The sequence below is a fragment of the Myotis daubentonii genome, chromosome 7, assembly GCF_963259705.1.
Source record: "Myotis daubentonii chromosome 7, mMyoDau2.1, whole genome shotgun sequence".
Classification (NCBI taxonomy): domain Eukaryota; kingdom Metazoa; phylum Chordata; class Mammalia; order Chiroptera; family Vespertilionidae; genus Myotis; species Myotis daubentonii.
In genome coordinates, this window is record NC_081846.1 from 9,784,837 (window position 1) to 9,809,585 (window position 24,749).

Genomic DNA, 24,749 nt, shown 5'->3' on the forward strand with positions numbered 1-24,749 from the left:
ATTCAGAGACTGGGATTTTGGCAAAATAGGGAATTTCAGCTTCTGCATGTTTCACATTTTATATTTCTTGTTAATTATAAGTTTCATTCAAATAACCCTGTGGTATGGCTATATAGATAAAGGACAGAAAAACTGTCTGTCTACTTGCATATGCTCCAGGGAAGCTTGGGAAGGAGAAATATTCCCAGGAAGATGAAAGCTGATCTAATTACCAGGGCACCCCTGGAAAACGGATGTCCCATCAAGACTGCACATTCCACCACCGATGTGCTTTGGACTGACTCACCTCCTTCTCTTGAGTGAAGTTCTCAAAGAGAACACTGTAGGATTCACTTAATTTTTTCTTTTTTTCTTCTGACTCTAACTCAAACTTTTTTGTCATCGTATTTTCTGTCGAGATGAGAGGAAACCACTTATCGAAGGTGTAAACATGGGGGGAAAAACAGATGCAGAGAGAAAAACAGAATATCAGTAGATAACAGAAAGTCCAGCCTGGGTCAAGCACAAAGTGCTTTCATCCTGGTGTTCAGCCTCTGACACAAACACCTGGAGAAGCTTGAGAGTGAGGTCAACAGGGTGGTGGCTCTTGATCACATCAGCCCTATAGGGTTTGCCTCTAATGTCTCCTGTTCTCTTTGTGTAGTTTATTTTAGATGTGTTGCTTATTGTTTTGTTTGTTCTCTTGGCTGAAGTAAACCACTATGCTTTCTTGAATATCCTTATCCTATCTAATAAAAGAGAAACATGGTAATTGGCATACGACCGCTACCCTTCCCATTGGCTAATCAGCGAGATATGCAAATTAACTGCCAGCCAAGATGGCGTCCGGCAGCCAGGCAGCTTGAAACTAACATGAGGCTTGCTTGCTTCAGTGACAGAGGACTCCAACGTTCCCCGCCTGCCTTGCCGGCCTCTGAGCCTGCAGTTTAAGAAACATTGTAACGAATATAGAAGCTAAACAAAAACCCAGAAACCTGCTTTCAGCGAGCCAGGATCTCAGAGCTGGAGTTGATACAGAGTTTCGATTATAGAACCAAAACAAACCAGATACCTACTTTCAGGAGCGGAGGCCTAAGAGCTGGAGCCTCAGAGCTAAAGCTGGCCCAGAATAAAAAAAAGAAAAAAAGGAGCGGTTGGGAGCTTCCGTCATCTGCCAGCCTAAAAAGAGCCCTCAGCCCCTCACCCAGACTGGCCAGGCACCCCAGTGGGGACCCCCACCCTGAAGGGTGTGTGACTTGCTGCTAACAGCCATCATCCCCTCACCCAGGCTGGCCAGGCACCCCACTGGGGACCCCCACCCTGAAGGGTGTGTGACCAGCTGCAAACAGTCATCATCTCCTCACCTAGGCTGGCCAGGCACCCCAGTGGGGACCCCCACCCTGATCCAGGACACCCTTCAGGGCAAACCAGCTAGCCCCACCCATGCACCAGGCCTCTATCCTATATAGTATAAGGGTAATATGCCTCCCAGCACCGGGATCAGCGGAGCCGAGAGGCCTCCCGGCACCGGGATCACCGTGACAGGGGGGAGCTCCCCAACCCCCTGATCGCCCTGTGGCTCTGTGTGTGACAGGGGGCGGGGCCACAACCTCCCTATCCACCCTGCTCTGTTCCTGACAGGGGAAGGCGCCCCAATCTCCTGATCGGCCCTGCTCTGTGCCTGATACGGGGGAGCTCCCCAACCCCCTGATCGCCCTGCAGCTCTGTGTGTGACAGGGTGCGGCGCCCCAGCCCCCTCACCCCCCACGGGCCCTGCTCTGTGTGTGACAGGGTAGAGCCATAACCTCCCCATCGGCCCTGCCCTGAGTGTGAGAGTGGCGGCACCCCAACCCCCTGATCGGCCCTGCTCTGTGGGTGATAGAGGGCGGCTCCCCAGCCCCCTGATCTGCTCTGCTCTGTGTGTGACAGGGGGCGGTGCCCCAACTCCCCTATCAGCCCTACTCTGTGAGTGACAGGGGGAGCACCCCAACCCCCTGAATGACCCTGCTCTGTGCGTGACAGGGTACGGAACCCCAACCCCCCTGATGGGCCCTGTTTTGTGTGTGACAGGGGGTAGCGCCGCAACCTCCCTATCGACCCTGCCTTCAGTGTGACAGGGGGCGGTGCCCCAACCCCCAAATCGGCCCTACCCTGAGCGTGACTGAGGGTGGCATCGCAACCTCCCAATCCGCCCTGCTCTGTGCATGACAGGGGGCAGCGCCCCAACTCCCCAATCGGCCCTGCTCTGAGCCCGACCAGGGGCTGCACCTAGGGATTGGGCCTGCCCTCTGCCACCCGGGAGCAGGCCTAAGCCAGCAGGGCGTTATCTCCCGAGGGGTCCCAGACTGCGAGAGGGCACAGGCCGGGCTGAGGGACCCCCCCTTCCACCCCGAGTGCACAAATTTTTGTGCACCGGAGGGGGGGTTCCCCCCTAGCCAGGCCTGTGCCCTCTTGCAGTCCAGAACTCCTTGGGGGATGTCCACCTGCCAGCTTGGGCCTGTTCCCCCAAGGGATAGGGCCTAAGCTTGTAGGCGGACATCCCTCTCACAGTCTGGGACCCCTCACTCCTTACCGACCACCTGCAGCAGAGGCTGGAGAGGCTCCTGCCAACACTGCCAGGCTTGCCAGCTGTGAGCCTGGCTTCTGGCTGAGCGGCACTCCCTGTGGTGGTCAGTGCACGTCAAGGGCACCAGTCTCCCACCTTTCTGTTTATTTGCACATTATGCTTTTATTAAGTACTTATATAAAAACCCTGGGTGTAACATCACAGCCAGAACTGCGACCAACCAGAAGGAAGTCAGTCCTGCAGGGGTCATCTTGGAAAAGGCTGTGCACTCCCCCAGTTGTTTCCTGGAGGGCGAGGTTTCAGGCAGGAACCTGCCCTCAGGGCAAGGTTTCAGGCAGGAACCTGCTCTCAGGGCAAGGTTTCAGGCAGGAACCTGCCCTCGGAGCAGAGCCTGGAAGTGAAATGATTTGTAATGGATCTATTATTGAAGCTACCTTTGGAAATACTATATCTATAGATCAGTGGTTCTCAACCTTGGCTGCACATTAGAATCACCTGGGAATCTTTTTAAAATCCTGATTTCTGGGCCTCATCCTCCAGAAATTCTGTTTCTTTGTTACTAATGTTGTGGCCCCACCCCATAACAAAGAAACAATTTCTGGAGGATGAGGCCCAGGAATCAGGATTTTAAAAAGATTCCCAGGTGATTCTAATGTGCAGCCACGGTTGAGAATCACTGCTATAGAGAATATTAAAAATATATCTAAACGTGCAAGTCTTTGTCCAAAAATTGAGCATGTTCAAAAATTAAATGAAGAAAATTTGGATATACTCGATGGAGAGTTTCACACATATTTGAGTGATGATTCCATTGATTCCACAGATGATGCTGAAAAGGAAAATTTTCCCATCGAATTTCTTAATAGTATTACTCCTTCGGGAATGCCGTGTCATAAATTAAAATTGAAAGTGGGTGCAATCATCATGCTATTGAGAAATCTCAATAGTAAATGGGGTCTTTGTAATGGTACCAGATTTATTATCAAAAGATTACCACCTAACATTATCAAAGCTGAAGTATTAACAGGATCTGCAGAGGGAGAGGTTGTTCTGATTCCAAGAATTAATTTGTCCCCACCTGACACTGGTCTCCCATTTAAATTGATTTGATGACTGTTTCCCGTGATGCCAGCATCTGTGATGACTATTAATAAATCACAAGGACAAACTCTAGACAAAGTAGGCATATTCCTACCTGAACCCGTTTTCGCACATGGTCAGTTATATGTTGCTTTCTCTTGAGTTTGAAGAGCATATGATGTTACAGTTAAAGTTCTAAATACTTCATCACAGGGAAATTAGTCAAGCACTCTGAAAGTGTTTTCACTCTTAATGTGGTGTACAGGGAGATATTAGAATAAGCTTAATCACTTTATCAGTCATTGTTTGCATCACTGTTTGCACTGTTTCATATCATGTTCTTGTCATTTTTATATCATGCCTCTGTTGTTATATCCTTTTGTTACTGTTTATTAGTAAATTTATACATTATTTTCATATACATTTTACTAATTTCCTTTCATCTCTTAGACCTCTATTGTAGAGAAAGGGCAAATAGCAATATTAAAATAACTCCGCTAATTAATTCCCTTTTACTTTTAAAATATATTTTATTGATTTTTTACAGAGAGGAAGGGAGAGGGATAGAGAGTTAGAAACATCGATGAGAGAGAAACATCGATCAGCTGCCTCCTGCGTACTCCCCACTGGGGATGTGCCCGCAACCAAGGTACATGCCCTTGACCGGCATTGAACCTGGGACCCTTGAGTCCACAGGCCGATGCTCTATCCACTGAGCCAAACTGGTTAGGACAATTAATTCCCTTTTAATGTGCATGAATTTCGTGCACTGGGCTACTAGTATAGGATAAAAGCAGAATGACAGGTTGCTATGATGCACACTTAACACCAGGGGGCAGATGCTCAATGCAGGAGCTTCCCCCTGGTGGTCAGTGTGCTCCCACAGGGGGAGCGCTGCTCAGCCAGAAGCCCTGAGCCTGGCTCATGGCTGGCAAGCTTGGGGTGGTGGCGGGAGCCTCTCCCGCCTCTGCAGCAGTGCTAAGATGTCCAACTGACGGCTCCAAGACTGCAAGAGGGCACAGGCCGGGCTGAGGGCACCCTGCCCCCCCCTCCCGCTGCCAAGTTGCATGCACAAGGCCTCTAGTCTTAAAATATAGCTCTTGGCTAACATGACTTTTCCAGCCATATAAGAGACATTCCACACTTAGCCCTGGGGTAGAAATAGGCTTAAACTTTTCTTTTTTGGGGTGGAACCTGCCAGGAAAGATCCAATCAATACTGAACAGAAGGAAGCAGGGGTGATGGGGCTAACAAATTTCTTCTTCAGCATCACAGTACTGAATGGATAAGGAGGCAACTCCCAGGCTTACAGGATAAGTCTGGTCTGAGCTACACTGTGAGCAGCTAAAGCCTGGTCTCCAAAAACTAGTTGTCACATCTTAACTTAGACTTTGACAACAAGGGATGAGTATAGTATGAGTAGCTAGGAGTCTGGGAGTTGACCTGGGCTATGCTACACCAATATTCTAAGCAAAGCCTCCAACAGGAGCAGCTCCATGTTCCATTCCCAGTTTTAACTCCAGGGTCTTCATGCTACCTTCTAGCAGTCCAGTGTCCCACCAGGGTAGGAATAGCCACAAGTGCCGGGAGCCGGTCCATCCTTGCTGTTTCAAGGGACCTGGCATATATGGCATACTTTTCTTAATATGTTTGCTCACCTTCTTGGCGCTGTGTTTTAACCAAAGTCACCTCTCCGAGAAAGGTTGAATCCCCAGGTAGGGATTTTCCCCTGAAGTTAGGGAGGGAATAAAACCCCTCAACTAAGTGCCAGGCGGGTAATTAATCCCTTTAACTACGAACAATCATGCTTAAACTACATAATCTTTTCTCCCTGGAATGGAGATAAGAAACGCCCTAACCTTTGTAATAGAGATTGATAGGATTGAATCAACTGGTATAAATACAGTTGTAACAAGACAGAAAGACTCAGAACTTAGAACAGAATCAAGAAGACAGAACCTACACGGAGCCTAGAGACAGAAGAACTTCGCTGGCGAGAGCATGCCAGAGGATCCTGGACCGGGACTGGCCTCAGAGCCTAGCGGGAGAACATGGCAAGGGATCCTGGACTGAACCTGACTACAGAGATTGGCAGGAGAACCTGACTGGAACCTGGACACTGAACCTGACTGGAGAGCCTGGACAGAACCTGGCTGGAGAACCTAGCGAGGGAACATGGCTACAGAACCTTGCTGGAGATCCGAAGCAGAACCTCTCTGGAGATCCGGGCTGGAGATCCTGGCTAGGCTGCTGATCAACTGAACGCTGTCTCCGTGACATTCCTTCTTCGCCGACTCCGTCCACACCTTTGGGGACCCCTGGACCCGCTGGGGCTAGACCCCGGCATATGGCGCCCGAACAGGGACTCCTACATAAGCCCCACTCTCGGGATGGATAGGACTCCACCATAGGAAGAGGGTGGATAGTCTTCGCCGACTCCGTCCACACCTTTGGGAACCCCTGGAACAGGATTCCCCTAGGTAAGCCCCCCTCCCCCATTGAGAACCCCCACACTCGGGACGGATCAGACTCCACCGTAGGAAGAGGGTGGATAGTCTTCGCCGACTCCGTCCACACCTTTGGGAACCCCTGGAACAGGATTCCCTTAGGTAAGCCCCCCCCCCATTGAGAACCCCACACTCGGGACGGATAGGACTCCACCAGGGTGCTACAGACCCCCCTATAGAGGATAAGTAGGGTAAGAAGGTGGATAGTACAGAACTTAGATTGAGAAGATGTGCCATACTGAGTCCAAAGAAAGAAGAATCTGTATTGATTCTTAGATTGAGAAGATGTGCCATACTGAGTCCAAAGAAAGAAGACTCTGTATTGATCTTTAGATTAAGAAGATGTGCCATACTGAGTCTAAAGAAAAAAGACTCCGTATTGATCTTTTAACATATATGCTTATTAGCAGAGGAATTAAGGTTACTCCCAGTCAGACAGAACATTTTATACAAGAAATACGTCCATGCTTTTCTGAGGAAGGAAAGGTGCCGGAAAGGTAAATGTAGAGGCATGGGAGAAGGTAGGCCCAAGGAGCCTTATCCTTAACCCCACTGCAGCCTTTCCACCCCGGGAAAGTGCAGGATTGGCAAGCTCTCCCTGGGGTGATAGATCAGGACTCAGGTAATAGCAGAAAGCACCAATCCTACTCTTAAAATGGATACAAGAGAGTGTTTCAGGTTTTTCTTTTTAATGCTTGCTTTTAAAAAATAAAAAAGGGGGAATTTGCCGGGAGCCGGTCCATCCTTGCTGTTTCAAGGGACCTGGCATATATGGCATACTTTTCTTAATATGTTTGCTCACCTTCTTGGCGCTGTGTTTTAACCAAAGTCACCTCTCCGAGAAAGGTTGAATCCCCAGGTAGGGATTTTCCCCTGAAGTTAGGGAGGGAATAAAACCCCTCAACTAAGTGCCAGGCGGGTAATTAATCCCTTTGACTACGAACAGTCATGCTTAAACTACATAATCTTTTCTCCCTGGAATGGAGATAAGAAACGCCCTAACCTTTGTAATAGAGATTGATAGGATTGAATCAACTGGTATAAATACAGTTGTAACAAGACAGAAAGATTCAGAACTCAGGAGACAGAATTCAGAAGACAGAACCTACACGGAGCCTAGAGACAGAAGAACTTCACTGGCGAAAGCATGCCAGAGGATCCTGGAGAGGGACTGGCCTCGGAGCCTAGAGACAGAGCCTAGCGGGAGAACATGGCAAGGGATCCTGGACTGAACCTGACTACAGAGATTGGCAGGAGAACCTGACTGGAACCTGGACACTGAACCTGACTGGAGAGCCTGGACAGAACCTGGCTGGAGAACCTAGCGAGGGAACATGGCTACAGAACCTTGCTGGAGATCCGAAGCAGAACCTCTCTGGAGATCCGGGCTGGAGATCCTGGCTAGGCTGCTGATCAACTGAACGCTGTCTCCGTGACATTCCTTCTTCGCCGACTCCGTCCACACCTTTGGGGACCCCTGGACCCGCTGGGGCTAGACCCCGGCACACAAGAATTAAACTTTTCCAGGGGTAACTGCATTTAAATGAGTAATTTGTTAAAGCAACTAAATTTGATATGAATTAGGTTGGGGTAGGATGTGAAATAGGTTTGAAGAGGTCCCACTCCTACCTCAACTAGTCTTCTAGGTCAGGGAACAGAATCTCCATAAATTTCTCTCTCCTTTTTCCATTTATGCAGATGCTCAGGGGTATAGAAAGCTCACCTATGTATGATCCAAACTTTGAGTTAAGTGTTGGAAATATTAAAAATATATAGCAAGCCATGGCTGGTATGGCTCAGTGGTTGAGTGTTGACCTATAAACCAGGAGCTCACGGTTTAATTCCTGGTCAGGGCATGTGCCTGGGTTGAGGGCTTGATCCCCAGTGGGGAGCGTGCAGGAAGCAGCTAATCAATGATTCTCTCTCATCACTGATGTTTCTAACTCTCTCTCCTTCTCTGAAATCAATAAGAAAATATTAAAAAATATATAGCAATATATAAATGTATCAAATCAATGTCATATACTTTAAACTTATACAATGTTTAAGTATATATATATATACTAGAGTCCTGGTGCACAAAAATTTGTGCACTCGGGGGGGGGGGAAGGGGGGGCCCTCAGCCCGGCCTGTGCCCTCTTGCAGTCTGGGACCCCTCGGGAGATAACGACCTGCTGGCTTAGGCCCGCTCCCGGGTGGCAGAGGGCAGGCCCAATCCCTAGGTGCAGCCCCTGGTCGGGTTCAGAGCAGGGCTGATTGGGGAGTTGGGGCGCCGTCCCATGTCATGCACAGAGCAGGGCGGATTGGGAGGTTGCGAAGCCACCCTCAGTCACGCTCAGGGTAGGGCCGATTGGGGGGTTGTGGCACCACCCCGTCACACTCAAGGCAGGGTCGATAGGGAGATTGCGGCACCACCCCGTCATGCACAGAGCAGGGCCGATCAGGGGGTTGGGGCGCTGCCTCCTATCACACACAGAGCAGGGCCAATCAGTGGGTTGAGGAGCTCCCCCGTCACGCACAGAGCAGGGCCCATCAGGGGGTTGGGGAGCTCCCCCCTGTCATGCACAGAGCAGGGTCCATCAGGGGGTTGGGGAGCTCCCCCGTCACGCACAGAGCAGGGCCGATAGGTGAGCTGGGGCACCACCCCCTGTCACACACAGAGCAGGGCGGATCAGGGGGTTGGGGTGCTGCCACTGTCACACTCAGGGCAGGGCCGATGGGGGGGGGTTGGGGCACCACACCCTGTCACACACAGAGCCGCAGGGCGATCAGGGGGTTGGGGAGCTCCCCCCTGTCAGGAACAGAGCAGGGAGGATAGAGAGGTTGTGGCCCCGCCCCCTGTCACACACAGAGCCGCAGGGTGATCAGGGGGTTCAGGAGCTCCCCCCTGTCACACACAGAGCAGGGCCGATCAGGGGGTTGGGGAGCCGCACCCTGTCACACACAGAGACGCAGGGCGATTAGGGGGTTGGGGAGCTCCCCCCTGTCATGCACAGAGCAGGGCTGATCAGGGGGGTGAGGAGCTCCCCCGTCAGGAACAGAGCAGGGCAGATAGGGAGGTTGTGGCCACGCCCCCTGTAACACACAGAGCCACAGGGCGATCAGGGGGTTTGGTCGCTGCCCCCTGTCATGCTGATCCCAGTGCTGGGAGGCATATTACCCTTTTACTATATAGGATAGAAGCCTAGTACACGGCTGGGGGCTGGCTGGTTTGCCCTGAAGGGTGTCCTGGATCAGGGTGGGGGTGCCGCTTGGGTGCCTGGCCAGCCTGGGTGAGGGGATGATGGCTGTTTGCAGCTGGTCACACACCCTTTAGGGTGGAGGTCCCCACTGGGGTGCCTGGCCAGCCTGGGTGAGGGGCTGAGGGCCATTTTCAGGCTGGCGGGTGATTGAAGCTCCCAACCTGTCCTTTTTTCCTTTTTTTTTTTTAATTCTGGGCCAGCTTTAACTCTGAGGCTCGGCTCCAGCTATGAGACCTCCGCTGCTGAAAGCAGTTTTCTGGCCTTTGTTTACCTTCTGTATTTGAAACAATGTTGCGGTCCTGCTGGCTGAAGCCCGGGGTTTTGTTTAGCTTCTATATTTGTTACAATATTGCTTACAGTGCAGCGGAGAGGCCAGCAAGGCAGGCGGGGAAGCTTGGCTCCCTCCGTCACTGAAACAAGCAAGCCTCCCTGTTTGCGTCAGCTGCCTGGCTGCCGGCCGCCATCTTGGCTGGCAGTTAATCTGCATATCTCCCTGATTAGCCAATGGGAAGGGTAGCGGTCGTACGCTAATTACCATGTTTCTCTTTTATTAGATAGGATATCTCAAACATGGCTTACTTGGGGGGGGGGTGGGATATAGAGTACAATGGATTGTGCTGCCCCTCCCCCAACAACTGAATATTTGAAACCTAATTCAAGAACTTTTTTTCCTGGAACTTTGGAGTCACCTGTAACTAGATAACAAGTGCACATTCTTACAGATGTTCCAAAGCTTGTTCCAGCCCATGATAGCCAAACTTGGAATCAGTGAGTTTTGGAAGGTGTAGGCTTAGAATCTCAGGTGGCTGAACTTCATAAAAGACTCCACTCCTGTCACTTTCTTGCAAACTCCAGGCACCTTCCATTCGGGAGTCTAGCCATGTGGCTCATCACCTTGGTGAATCCAAGGCTGCCTTCCTTGAGTCAAGACCAAGCTTCATGGCGCTTTTTCGGTACACCTATCACCAAGACGTCAGAAGTTTCTGTACTCACTTTGCTGTAGCAGGATCCTTTCCCGCTCTGACTTCTCATCCTTCTCCCATTCTGCCTTCTTCTTTGACAACTTATCTTCCATTTCATCATAAAGGCTGTCCTGCGGAGACATAATGGCAACAGAAGCAAAGGGCCCTGAGAAAGGTACACACTGGCCTAAGGCCCACCACTGGGCCCTGTCAGCTTCCCTCACCTGAGACCCTTGCTGGGGTGGGGGGCCCTATGTGGGTGACTGGGAAAGTAAATTCCAGCCCAGCCCCTTGAGCATGACAGAAGCTTAAACGCCTGGCTCTGTGTGGTGTCTGCAGAGTTTAAAGACAGGTAGTGTTCCCCATGTTAAAGAATCACTTGTCAACTCCCTCAGACTCATGACTCAAAAAGAGCACACAAAAAAACAAAAGAAATGCCCACTAGTTAACGTGACCACTTAGAAAACAAGATGTTTTTCAAAGTGTTCGTTTCCCTCAGTAAATCTAACTTCCTTTGTGGTTAACGTTAAATAAGCCTAACCACTTCATGACGGTGGGACCTCGGGAGGGGGGGCCCAGGACCCGGAACCTGCCACTCAGAATCCTGACTGCCCTCCTTGTGCGGTTAGCAACAGAATTTACACTGGGCTTGGGTATCAGAGCTCGTTTGTAATTGTGGCCATTTAAATAGAGGCTCTCTTATTTTCAAGGCCGGCGGGCAGCTGTTTCCAGAGAGGTCACACGCTCTGGAGAGGCCCAGATTGAAGCAAACACCAAGTATTCATAGGAACTGGGGCAGCTTACCTGCTCATCAACCTGACGCTTCTCTTAGGCTCTGGTCTATGACGCTTCCCTGACTGTATGAAGGTACATCCTGAAAAATCAGCTTTGGATTCTAGTTCAAAACTGAAACTATGAGTGGTAAATTGAATTTCAGAGGTGGTGCTGGTGCTTTACTTGATTTCCCCCTTTGACAGGATGATCAACTATCCTTGTTTGCCTGGGACTGAGCTGTTTCCTGGGACTCCAGACTTTTGATGCTAAAACCCAAAAGTCCCAGGCAAACCGGGATTAGTTGGTCACCATAGGATGGGGGCTTGCTGCCTCAGCCTTTCCCTGTCCATTCCCTACCTCCCACTCTCTCATCCCCTAGGAAGAAATCCTGCCCTACCTCTGTCCCTTGGCCTCCATCAAATTAGTTGATTAAATGAATGGGTTATGCCCCGAGATGCTAGAGCACTTCCATGTTCTGCTAGACTTCTGTGCACGGGCCACGAAGTTTCAATCACACTGTATGTGCGCGCCCGCACATGGTATTTTGTGGAAGAGCCACACTCAAGGGGCCAAAGAGCCGCATGTGGCTCACAAGCTGCAGTTTGCCGACCACTGTGCTAGAGCAGTGGTTCTCAACCTTGGCTGCACATTAGAATCACCTGGGAATCATTTTAAAATCCTGATTTCTGGGCCTAATCCTCCGGAAATTCTGTTTCTTTGTTATGGGGTGAGGCCACAACATTAGTAACAAAGAAACAGAATTTCTGAAGGATGAGGCCCAGAAATCAGGATTTTAAAAAGATTCCCAGGTGATTCTAATGTGTAGCCAAGGTTGAGAACCACTGTGCTAGAGGGAGTAGTACAGAGTGATACAGTCTTTTTGGGTGGAAATTTGGCCAAATGTACCAAAGACCTTTACAATGGTTACTCTTTTTGACCCAGAACTCTATTAAAATCTAAGATGTCACAAAGTACAAATATGATCAGTCATTGTCTTGGGGAAGTGACAGTTTCTCTTGTTGCTGCTATTGGTTTATGTATTTCCTTAAAAAACCCCCACTAAAAATAAAATAAAATAGCACTGAGCAGGTATTACTTTTGTAATCACAAACGTATTTTTTGATGGGCTTCTTTAGGCCTGGTCGACTGACTTGTCACGCATGGGAGCCATCATAGTCCGAAGGTCACTCTCCTCCCTGGGCGCAGTTAGTGTGTGCCACTTAGGTGCAAGAATGCTGGGGAGCTGCTGGAATTATTTTCTGGGGCAGAGCTCTAGATTCGTCCCATCATCATCAAGCAAGAGAATGAGTCTTGCTTCTCTTACTCTCATAATACAACGAGGAGTTCTGGATCTCACCTGATACATAAAAAACATATTCTTCAAATACTTGTATTCCTTTCCCATCTCCTCTGGACAAAAGGAAAACAACAGGATCATCATTATTACTCTGAAATGCACACTTTCAAATTCAAATGTGAGCTCTCTTGCACACTTTCCCCATGTCAAACTCATCCCCTGGGTGGTAAAACCATGGTGTGCCTCAGAAACCACTCTGGAGGCTTATTAGAAACTACTCTTATTAGATGCCTGAACCCCACCCCAACCCTACTGAATCGAGCTCTCAGAGGAGAGCCCCAGTATCTGTCGATAATATGCTTCTCAGGCGATTCTGATGGACACCAAGTCTGAGAACTAAGCCCCAGGATAAAACTGAGTCTTTGGAAGAAGAGAAGGAAAATCTGCCTGCACCTGCCTCTCTCTTTTTAAAATCACACTTCCTAGTGTACACTGATTTTGAAAACAATACATGTTCTCTTTAAAAAAAAATCTGGGAAATCAGCAAGGTATAAATACCACCTTAAAAAAATGAAAGGCAATGGAAGGGGAGAAGGTTACAGAATTTCTCCTCTCTGTGGAGATTAGTCTATGAACTCAGAATTCTGAAGAAGACACACTTCCTCTTCTCAGGTACAGCATAAACAATGGGATAAATGGCCAACACAACCCATATGGATTATGAGGCCACACAAATCCTAGTGTGTCAGTTAGAATTTAATGAAACACCATCGTTTTGCTGGTGAGCAAACTTGCTGAATTAGAATGCCATTATATTTGCAGAACTTTAAATATACTTTAAAAGTGCTTTCTCATTTTTATCATGCTGATAAAGGCCAATATTACTATCCTCAATTCCCAGATGGGGAAACTAAGACTTGGTACAAAGGGTAAGAAGGACATTGGTAGGCATGGCTTCCCTCTTTTCAGTTTCATTCTCAATCATTCCCTCTTCCTGAGCTTAAGAGGAAACCTTGAAAGTCTAGCTAAAGCCCACTCATGGCCATGAGAGTTCCTCAGCCCTAGACCCACATGGTCAGCCTTCCACCCCTTCATCATGGTCATTCTTCCAGGTCCTGAATGTACCTAGTTTTTCTTGGGAAGCCAACTTCTCTTCCTTTAAGGCTGCTTTGTAGTTGTTCTCCAACTCACTGAGCTCTGCTGCGTGAGCCTCTTTGAGCTCCCTGTGGTGTCCCGAGAGAAAGTCACAATCATCAGTGAAAAGAAGTCCAGAGTTGAGCTGTTATAGTCACCTGATCCCACCTCTCCTCCCTCACACAGAAAGCCAGCGGGCAGGCTGGGGAACCCTCACTTTTTTGAGTCACTTTTTTGGCATTCGTGCAGAGAAGGGGAAAAGAACTCTTGTTTACATCAATCTAGATGGTGAATGGAGCTGGTGGGTGCCATAGATAATGTTAGAGTGCAAGGTCTCTCTAGTCTCCATTCCAGTGTTCAAGATGAGTGTTACAATGAAAGGCTATATGAGCTGTCAAGCCAAGAAAAGACATGGCGGAAACTTAAATGCCTATTAGTAAGTGAATGAAGCCAATTTGAAAAGGCTGCAACTGTCTGATTTCAACTATTTGGCATTCTGGAAAGGGCAAAATAACAGAGACAGTCAAAAGGTCAGTGCAATAGTTGCCAGGGGTTAACACAGAGAGAGGGATAAATATGTAGATCACAGAGGATGTTTAGGGCAGTGAAACTATTCTGTATGGTACTATAATGGTGGATACATCTATTAAAAATAAATAAGTTAGGAAATAAAAAATAAATAAATAAGTTAATTAATTTAAAAAATTGTTTTTTAAGGAAACAAGTCTATGACTCCATTAGGAAGACTTCTCTCCACCAGGGCTTCTGAGCCCAGCAGGTAGCGTGGAGGGGATTTTGTGGGCTTCCTCACCCACACAGACAACACACCTCATTTACTTCCTGTTCATTTGTCCTTGGGGCTCTGGCTCCTACCTCTCCCATACCTTCTTGCCATTTTGCCCAGGCCCTGACCTAGCAGCCAGGGAGAGCAGCAGTATGAGTAGAAGAGGAGGAAGGGGAGGAGATGGAGGAGAACCACAGCTGTCTACCACAGAAACCTCATATGCAATTTTTAAAAGATGGCTCTTTGCAGCAACCAACAAAAAGGGAGATTATAATGGGAATGAAACAGTTGGATGAGAAAGTGCAAAACCAGGGGTAACCTTTTCTGTGCCTCAAATCAAACCATCCTGCTCTCCAAAGACATGCATCTCATCTTCCCCGCCCCTTGCTACCCATTTGACGCTGTCTGAAATCCAGTGAACTGAAGTCCTGCGAGGATCCAGGAGCTTTGGGGCCCTCAGCACACAAGGGCTTGTGCCAGAAAATATACCTGCTCTTGTTTTCGAAGTCCTGCTTCATCTCAGCACAGCGGATTTCCATTTCATTGGAGAGCTGCAAATGAGGCCATCATCAGCCACACAGGATTGAAGACCCCACTCCCACTCGTCTGCAACTTGTGAGAAGCCTTCTGACTCACGGGTACACCCCACTCCCTGTGTCTCTCCGTCATTATGAGGGAACAGAACAATTCTTGCCTTGCTCTGTGTGGTCTGGCATATGATCAGTTTGTAGGATTGGTGCACGGAAACCATGTCTGTCACTACCAGGTTTTGTGAGCAGGCTCGGTCCTCTCTGCTGGACTGTAATCTCTTTGTAAGAGAGTGGCCTTAGATCCTCAGATACAGAATTCAATTGAACAATCATTTCTTAAACAAAGGGCTTGGCCTAGAAGAGCCAAAGAGGTCTATGATTCAGACCCTGCCTTCGAAGAACTGTAAATCCAGTGTTCAAGCCTCGTTGGCAAAATGGCTGGGTTCCAGCAGGCAAGTTTTGCCCACTTCCAGGTGACCTTCCATGCTCGCACATCCAGTCCTCTGGCCCCTGTCTCAGGAGGAGTGGACACTTCCAAAATAGTTAACACCCACTGCCTGCTGAGACAAGGGTCTGGGGCTTGTCCTTCCCTCTCTGACTGAACCGTGGCACCAGCACTCCTCCCTTGCACAGGGTCACACAACAATTTGGGGTGTTCACAGGTGGAAGAATTTTTATTTTTAGGTGAATGTTAAGGATCACATCTGAGGTCCCTCCATGGAAGTAATCTCTAAATATGTCTTCAGTGAGTGAAAATGGGCATTTTGCCTAAATAAAGGTAAATGCTCTTAGGCTAATTATTTAAGTTCCTGAGACTCAATTTTCTTTGGGTAGAAAAAACCAGAAACCTGGCAGGGCTTTCAGATAAACATAGTAATGACTCATTAGTAAGGGAAGGTTCAGTCTGAGTCATAAGCTGGGTGCCTGTAGGATTCAGAAGCATCTGGGGTGCATGAGAGGGTGAAGGCTGGGCCTGCTGGGAATTCAACCTTTACAAATGCCTTTCAATAACAACAGGCAAGGTGGGGTTGGGTCTGATTATGGCTCTGGTTTATCACTCCAGTGCAGGCCACCAGGCACACCTGCTCGAAGTGGGGAAGAAGACATTATGATAAAATAGATGGTAAAATCTAAAGGAGGTTTCACCAAAATCCCCAGGAAACCCAAAGAGTGTCATTTACATCAGCGAAATTTGGGCTTTGGTAGTTTCAGTAGCAACAGGAAGTGGGTACTAAAGGCTTCTGGGTAGTTTTTGAGCAACACTGGAAGCACTGACCGCCGTGGTGCCTAAGCAAGAGCCTCCACAACCTCTGAAGCGTAACTCACCGCCAGGCGGGAAATGGCCAGCGCCCCCTCGTGTGGAGAGGACAGTGGTGTTGAACACCCTGCAGGCACTGGGGGAACTTACAGAAACTCAGCTAGGCCTGGAAGAAGAACTTGAGTTCTTGCAATTATGGAGGAGGATGGAGACAGAGAAATAGTATTGGGTGGCCCCAGTCCTATCCTCAGAGCTCTCACCTGGGCAACGTGGCTCCTATGAGTCAGGTACTTGGCAGCATGCCTGGCAGATAGCGTGATCTGAACATCTTGGTCTTTCCTGTACCCACAGAGACGTCAGCTAGCTTAGGGATCACTCACCGTTGTTTTGGCAGACTGGTGGTCTCTGTTCATTTGCTCTATTATCATCGTCAGCTCTGAGATCTGCTCTTCTAGGTCAGTAATGATATCAGTCCTACGGGATAAGTAATTCTTCAGTCACCCACAAAGCTTTCTCATGCCAGTCAGGCCTCTTCCTGAGCATGACTGGATGTGTTCTGGTGAGAGCCAAGCCATACCATCTGTACCTGTTCCACCATCACTGAGGTGGGGAGGGAGGGGGAGAGGGGTGGAGAGAAGGAATGTGGCAGTAGGTTGGTTAAGCCTCAAACATGGCCCTTTTGTGTAAGTTAGCCAGAGCTGAGTGGCCTATTGAATGGAAGGGAAAGTGGAATATGTCAGAAACCTATTAGGGTTTGACCTTGATTTGGTAATGATAGTTGAAATGGAGGGGGGAGAAGTTCAGAAAATTAGGAAATGAGAAGGTGGGGAATAGGATTGATTCTGACAGTGAATCATAGGCAAGGAATGGGCCAAAAACTGGATGAGGAGGAGATTTAAGAGAGTGGCTTTCACCAGTTAGAGAAAAGTATCACATGATCTCACTCATATGTGGAATCTAATGAACCAAATAAACTGATGATCAAAAATAGACCCAGAGCCCTAGCCAGTTTTGCTCAGTAGGTAGAACATCAGCTTGCGGACTGAAGGGTCCTGGGTTTGATTCCGGTCAAGGGCATATGACCAGGCTGTGTAGGGGGTATGCAGGAGGCAGCTGATCAATGATTCTTTCTCATCGTTGATGTTTCTCTCTTTCTCTCCCTCTCCCTTCCTCTCTGAAATCAATAAAAAAAATAAAATAAAAAAATAGACCCAGAGACATAGAAGTATGAACAGACTGTTGAAACTCAGAGGGAAGGCCGGGGAGGGTGAGTGGGAAGAGATCAACCAATGAACGTGTATGCATATATGCATAACCCATGGATACAGACAATGGCATGGTGAGGGCCTGGGGAAGGTGGACGGGAGCGGGCTGGAAGAGATTAATGGGGGGGAAAGGAGGATGTATGTAATACTTTCAATAATAAAGATTTAAAAGAGAAAAAAAAAGACTTGAGAGAGAGAGAAAGAGAGAGAGAGAGAGAGGTGCTTTCAGACTTGATAAAGGTTTTCTGTGCTTCTGGGTCTGTGGCCTCCATGATGTCTAAAGATTATCCAGCTCTGTTTGGTTGACCTGGAGTAGACAGGGTGGAGGGCAGTGCTGTGTACAGTGCAGCAGAGAAGAGGTCTTTGATTTAAGAGGTTGAGAAAACAAAAGGATGTGGGAAGAGAGGACATCAAGGCATGAGAGAGAAGAAAGGGTATGAGAAAGTTAAACAATAGGGAACTCCTAACATGATCTTCAATATAAACAATACTCACAGCTTTACCAGGGAATAAAACTATTATGGGCTACAGTATTTTATTATGCCATAATTGGTGACAACTTTCTTATTGAGGCCACGAGGTGCTTGAGGGTGCTGGCTTGACTGTGGGTACATGGCCCATCTCCTGGAGAGGGCCTTGGATGCGCAGCAAAGAAAACAGGGCCTGAATGTTCCCACTGGAGGGAACACAGAGACTGGAGTCTGGTTTCTCTAGGCCAGGTCAGATCAGAGTGACTTCCTGCATGGCCCCTCTCAACAGTGGGCCTATGCGTCCTTCAGCCTTATCCTAGTCTGAATCCCTTCCCAAAGAAAACCACTGCTAACAGCTTGGTCATATCCTTTCTATATACCCATATTCCTATATACCTAGATGATGTGTGTGTGTGTGTGTGTGTGTGTGTGTGTGTGTGTGTTCTGTTGCTATTGTTGGTCTTTTAGATTTCTGTCTTGAAAAATAATTTTCATAGCAATTTAAAGCCCAAGGAAAGACACTCATTGGGGAGCCATTGCAATAGTGTAGGTAGATGGGGAAGGGGAAGGAGAAGACATGAGAGATTTAGGAGGTGGATGTAAAGGATGTGGGGACCGCTTTTACATGGCATTGGAGGATAGAGAGTGGGTAGGACTTGAATGACAGAGAGGATGACAGTGTACTCAACTGGGAGGGAGTTAGACCAGAATATTCCAAGCTACATCTCCCAGAGGCATGAACTGAGTAGTACCTTTGGGCATAATAAAAAAGGGATGTATACTCGGGCCTCCCAGAAACCCCGACTTTATTTTTAGTTCTCACCCAACAAATTTAGATTATTGTATTAATATCTCATCAGTTCATTACTGTCAGGAAAAATTGCTCTCCTTTAGTACGAATTATACTACACCTAATCCTTTTCCAGAGCTGCTGAGCTGACCTTCATCCTGACTAGAATGGGATTGGAGCAGAGAGCCAGGGTGGAGAGGAGCAGGCAGAGGGCTGAGGCATGAAGGGACTCGCAGCACCTCCAGCGCAGGACTGGGAGTAGACATTAGGCGCTTATCTTTGAGGCCAGGCTGAGCCAGCTCGGGAGAGGTTCGAGGAGCTGGATGTTGGCCCAAAGACATTACCTGCGAATTCTGATTTTGTCCATGATCTCTGATTTCAAACGCTTTTTCCTATCAAACATCTCATCTCCCAAAGTGACGGAAATCTGCTCCCTATTCCGAAAGAGGCGATAGCCAGGGCACACGTTGATCACTTCCTGGGCAACAGGCTGGAAGGTAAGAGAATATTGCAGAGAGCTGAGATTCTTCCAAATCCACTAGTGCCCCTATCACATCTACAAACAGAGACTTGAGACGGACTGTGCCCTCCCCAGTTACCATTCACCCTCGTATCTCCATATTTCTCTCCTGAGATCCAATTGTAAGACTCAACTAGATCCTGGATGTCTCCCTATGCCTTTCAAGCTCAACATTTCCAAAATCCAGCCATTGTCACCCACTCCACATTCTACACCAGGGGTGGGCAAACTTTTTGACTCGAGGGCCACAATGGGTTCTTAAACTGGACTCAGAAGAAGGAGCTACGGCCGTGTTTCCCGACGTTGCCATGTTAACACTGCTGCTGGTGAAGGAGTGGAGGGGAGAGCAAGAGAATCCTCCGCTCTTTCGGCTCCATGGGCCGAATAGAACAGCCGAACGGGCCGGATCCGGCCCACGGCTGTTCTACACCCAAACCCTGTTCCTCTTCTATGTTCTCCATCATGGCCAGAAGCCAGGAGGCAGCTGAACGTTTGGAATTAGACAGGCCTGATTTTAAATCCTGGCTCTGCCACCAACCATAGTTGTTCAACATCACTATGCCGTTTCCTCATTAGAAAGTAAGGATAATAACTCCTCCTCAAAGGGATATTGTGAAGCTAAAACAAAATAACATGAGAAAATGCCTAGCACAGGTTCAAAAAATTATTTTTCAGTCAGTTCCTTCTCTGTCTCCTGTCAGATGCAGAGCTACCAGCAGCCATAGATTTGGATGCAACTGTACCTTCTACAGTTGTGGACACCCCTGCAGGCGGCCACAGGTCCTGCCATTGTTATCTCCTCAAAGTGTCTCATCCTCACCCTCTCCTCTCCCAGCCTTGCCCCTGATGGAGCTGGAGGCCACCACCATCTGTCTCCTGGGCTCTGGAGCTACCTCCCCAGCGGGCCTCTCCGCCTTCAGTCTGGCTCCCCTAAGTTCATCATCCTCTCCACCTGGAGGGCTATGACATTTTGGGGGTTTTTTCCTGCCCATTAAGGGATCGCATGATCCTCTTTGAAGGGGGTTAGGGAAGAAAGGAAAATAGACAAAAGCAGAAAGTAGTAAAAGTACCAATTATATCCCACCAGAGGGTGTGTTTTTCCCCCCTAAAATGTAAATCTTACCTGGTCACATGCCTGTCAGACACATAAAGGTTCCAAGACATCAAAAGGTTTGGGCCCAAACTTCTAGGCAGGTGTCAGGATCCTTCAGGGCTTGCTCCCCATCTCTTTCTCCAGTGTTCTCCTGCCCTGCCCCCTCTCAGATGCCCTGGCGGCCCCTTGCCCAGCATTTGTGGATTCCCAAGTACAGCAGAGGGTTTCCTACACCTGCGCATGAGTTGTCTCCTGTCCTGGACTGACTGCCACCACCTGGTTTTCCTGGCACACTCTCCTCACCCTACACAAGGCAGTAAAGGTCATTAAATACTCTCTCTGGGGTCTGGCAGAGCCAAGTCCAAGTCCTGGTCCTACACTACATGCGGTAATTCCAGCACCTCCTCAGGACTGTTGCAAAGATTCAATGAAGTCAGTACGTGTAAAAGGCCCATGCCTGCACACAGTAGGTACTCAGTAACGGTACATCCCACAACCCTCTTTCCATTTTTACTCACAGAAGGTAAATTATTGCTCTCTTCTTGTTTTCCTAAGTAGGTTTTCACTCTGCAAGAGAAATGCATGCTCAGAATCAACCAACGAGCAAAGAGAAGTTCCAAGATCAGCTGTGCCCTGACCCCACCGCTCATCTGCAAAATGTGACATTCCTAGGATAATCTGTGTGGCCCATTAGTTCTCAAAATATTTTACTTTAGAAAATAGAGAATATTTAGTGGTCCAGAGATCACTGGTACATAGGTTGTAATAAAATGGCAGGTAGTGAAAAAGTGGAAAATCAACTAGTCACTAGTCTTAATAGTAGAACCATTCCTAAAATAAGGGCCAAGAAGCCTGGAGTGAAATTCAAAGGGATGATGCATAATCATAAATGCACACATTTTTTTAGTGACATATATGTTGTCTGTACAACCACTTTTCTTCTCATTTGCACCAGAATTCCGTGTTCTGGGACCCTGAAGTTGCAAGTTAATTCAGGATAAGCGAAGTGTTACTATTTTGAGATCTGGTACAGATTTCCTGATCATAATAAATTTTTGTTTCAGGTACAGACACCTGAGTATAATATCAGGTACCCAAATATCAAAAAAGTATTTATAAGGAAGTTCACCTAGAAGGTTGAAATATTAGAGTAACTACCTTCTGGTGTGCTGACAAGAATAGGTAGGCCTCTCCCCTTGGCCTCTACAATACCACACATGTACACAACCACTGGCCAACTGCTGTGACGAGAGACAACTGAAACCTGCTCTGAAGTTCCAGTTCCCCACAATCAAAACAACCGCACTAACATTAGGGGCTGTGGAGTCGGTTACTAGGATGGGACTGGTCCAGAGTCCCTGGCTGACTCCGGATGTGGGGAGTGGGGCTGGAAGGACTTTTCCTGGTGGAAGCAGTTCCATCTTGGTTAATAACCATCAGTCTGGTTTAGATCCCACATCTCCCACCCCCAGAGGGGGCCTCCAGAGAAGCACTGAGAAAAACATGCCAAGGATTTGGCTACCTTAGAGGTGACCACCAACCTTTGATTTTAATTTTCACTGACCAAAAAAAAAAAAAGTCTACGTGTTTAGAAATGGGCATGAGTGCATAATATACACTGATATTTCAATGAGGTCCACATGTAATTTAAGATTTAAAATCATTTCAAATGCAACTTAACTCAACCATATGTTCCTAGTTCAGCTGTCCACAATGGATAATTTGGCTTGTTTTCTCTGAATGTAGGAAAACCTTGTTGGGAAACCACTGGATGGCCAATCTCTTTAAAAAGCTGACCCTGGATTTGAGTTTATGTCATTTTTTGCTCTTAATAAATCTCATTGAACAAACTGAGATCTTCCACAGCATTGCTTTAACTTTGGAACTTCTATGTGGCTACGTAGATACCTATTTTGTCAGAAAATGATGCTTCTCTCATTGAAAAGTAAAAGGTAAGGTTGATCCAGAACAACTCATCTTTACTCTTTTTGTCCTTGTCAACCTGTTACTCAGATTACTCTGATTACAATGACCAAATTGTGACACTTTGTTGACATCGCTGAAAGCACTTCACAATTTCTCATTTAATGAATTCAATGAGTAGTTCATATATGCAAACCACAGCGCTCCGTACCAAGAGAAATGGAATAAGATGTGATAGTTTTATTTAAGAGATGAAAAAAGGCACATAAATACTGAAACTAGAAGAAGAAAAAGAATTAAGTGCCGTAGAGAAGTATAGATAAAGAGATCTTCTAATTGTGTCTCTCAGGGATTGAGAGCGCTCTGCCACTGCCATTTTTCAAGGCCTCTGATGTACACAAAATCAAAAGCAAAACAAAAACAAACCCCAAGAATTGCTAAAATAGGGTTATAAAAATTGAGTTATAGTTCATGTTTAAGAATTGAAAACTTAGAACACAAAAAGCACATTATATGTTTGCAAGAAAATGATAGGATTCACAAAAGGGACAGATTCAGAGTGTCAAGGTGGCATGTTTGAGGACAGAGGCCTAAGTTAAAGGCTGACTGCTGAGCAGCTTCTTTGTCCCCATTTGGAGGTCATGTCAACGTCTGCCTGGGCCTCTTCCCCAGAGTGAGGCCGCAGCGGCCCTCCTGTGTGGCTGCTCCATTCCCCTTCCCAAGTGCTGGCCGGAGCCAGAGCGGAGGACACATTCCCCAGTGTGTGTTCTCTGAATTGGTTTTAGAAGACGTCATGTTTCAGGGAATACGTTGCCTTGAATGGTCTTACTGGAAAGTTATAAATACAATCAGCAGGTCTTTGATAGAGAATTTAAAAATACCCACAAATAATTGGTGTTTATTGCATGTAACATTATAATATTTAAAATTGTTTTTCTTGAGATATTTAAAAAAATACCCACAAAGTGTTCCTCACTATACTGCAAAGCCAGAGGAGGACGATGTTGGCCAGGGCTAATGTTGGTGGTCAGAGTGGAGCTGTGGGTCTTAGTGAGGCCTCTCCCAACAAGCACTGGGTAGCTGAGGCCTTGAGCTTGTCTGTTGAAATGGAAGTTAGATAAGATCCACAGGTAGGATCATGCCTGCAGGGTGCCAGCACACAGAAGGCAGGCAACCAGGAAACATTTCATACACAGGCATTCTGTGGACTCCTTATTATGAATGGATCCAATTCCGTTCAGGCTTTCCACCATCACTCCACTGAGACAATTCCCTTCGTTGTCACCCAGATGCAGGCTACTAAGTCCAACAGTACTGCTTGGCCCTCATCTTAATTGACTAGCAGCAGTTTTTAACACAGATAATCAGACCCTCCTTCTTGGAACATTTTTGTTTTGCTTCCAGAACACCAGGTAGATGATTCTTCATCTGCCTCACTGGCCACACCTTCTCAGCGTCCAATCGATCCTCTCATCTCTTCCACCTCTCAACAGGAGTGCTCTGGGCTCAGTTCCCCCACCTCTTCCTACCGCTATCTCCACTCCTTGCCTTGGAGATGTCACCTGGGTGGAGGGCTCTAAGTACCATATGCCAATGACTCTCAAATGTGTATCCGCAGCTCAGACCTCTCAGACCTGCTTACCCAGCTGCTTTACTTGACATTGCACTTGGAAATTTAGAGAGATCTCAAACTGCCTAAGCGCAATCCCCTACCTGTGTGCGCCCCATGCAATCTCCCCAGTCACAGAAAATGGCAACTCCATCCTTCCCGGGGCTCAGCCAGACATCCTGAAGTCAGCTTTGATTCCTTTTGATTTTTTTCTCATACTTTATACCCATCCCATTAGCAGATCCTATTGGTTCCTACCTTTAGACTATATCTGGAATGCGACCACTTCTTGGCACCTCTACTGTTTCCACCAGGTGCAATCACCATCATCCCTTGGTGGGGCCCTGCAATTGCACATTATCTCCCTCGGCTTCTCCCAAGGCTTCTTCTCTTGGCCACTGGAGTAAGTCTTCATTCCCAGCGCAGCAGTCAGATTAGTCTTTTCAAAATGCAAGTTGGATCATGTCACTCTTCTCAGAATCCTCTGTGGCTTCCCAGCTGTTATGGGCTAAGTTGTGTCTACCTCTCCCCACTCCAAATTCATCTGTTGAAACCCTAACCCCTGTTATCTCAGAGTATGGCTGGATTTAGAGATAAGGCCTTTAGGTAAAATAAGGCCATTAAGGTGGACCCTACTCCAATCTTTCTGGTGCTCTCATAAGAGAGACGAGGATGCATAGAGAGACCCTAGGGAGGCACACCTACAAAGGAAATGTCATGTGAAGAGGCAGCAAGCAGGCAGCCAACGGCAAGCCCAGGAGAGAGTCCTGAGAGGAAACCAGCCTGCCAGCACCTAGCTCTTGGTATTCCAGTCTCCAGGACTGTGAGAAAATATGTCTGTTGCTTAAGCCACCCCGTCTTTTGTTGTTGTTGTTGTTGTTGTCATGGCAGCTCTAGCAGCTGATACACCATCCCTTTCAGAGTAAAAGCCAAAGTCCTTACAGTGGCCAGCAAACTTAACTGTGA

At 47.7% G+C, this 24,749-nt stretch overlaps 1 protein-coding gene across 1 annotated transcript in view; it reads right to left on the reverse strand.

The window, feature by feature from the left end:
* Positions 1-24,749, reverse strand: part of FLACC1 (flagellum associated containing coiled-coil domains 1) — a 41,954-nt gene that overhangs the window by 11,617 nt on the left and 5,588 nt on the right. The window contains exons 4-11 of the mRNA XM_059702793.1: positions 20,770-20,818; positions 18,983-19,116; positions 16,494-16,587; positions 14,815-14,876; positions 13,533-13,630; positions 12,468-12,520; positions 10,368-10,467; positions 287-390 (exon numbers count right to left, since the gene is read on the reverse strand). Coding sequence (XP_059558776.1) covers positions 287-390; positions 10,368-10,467; positions 12,468-12,520; positions 13,533-13,630; positions 14,815-14,876; positions 16,494-16,587; positions 18,983-19,116; positions 20,770-20,818 — 694 coding nt within the window. The remainder of the gene's footprint in view (positions 1-286; positions 391-10,367; positions 10,468-12,467; positions 12,521-13,532; positions 13,631-14,814; positions 14,877-16,493; positions 16,588-18,982; positions 19,117-20,769; positions 20,819-24,749) is intronic.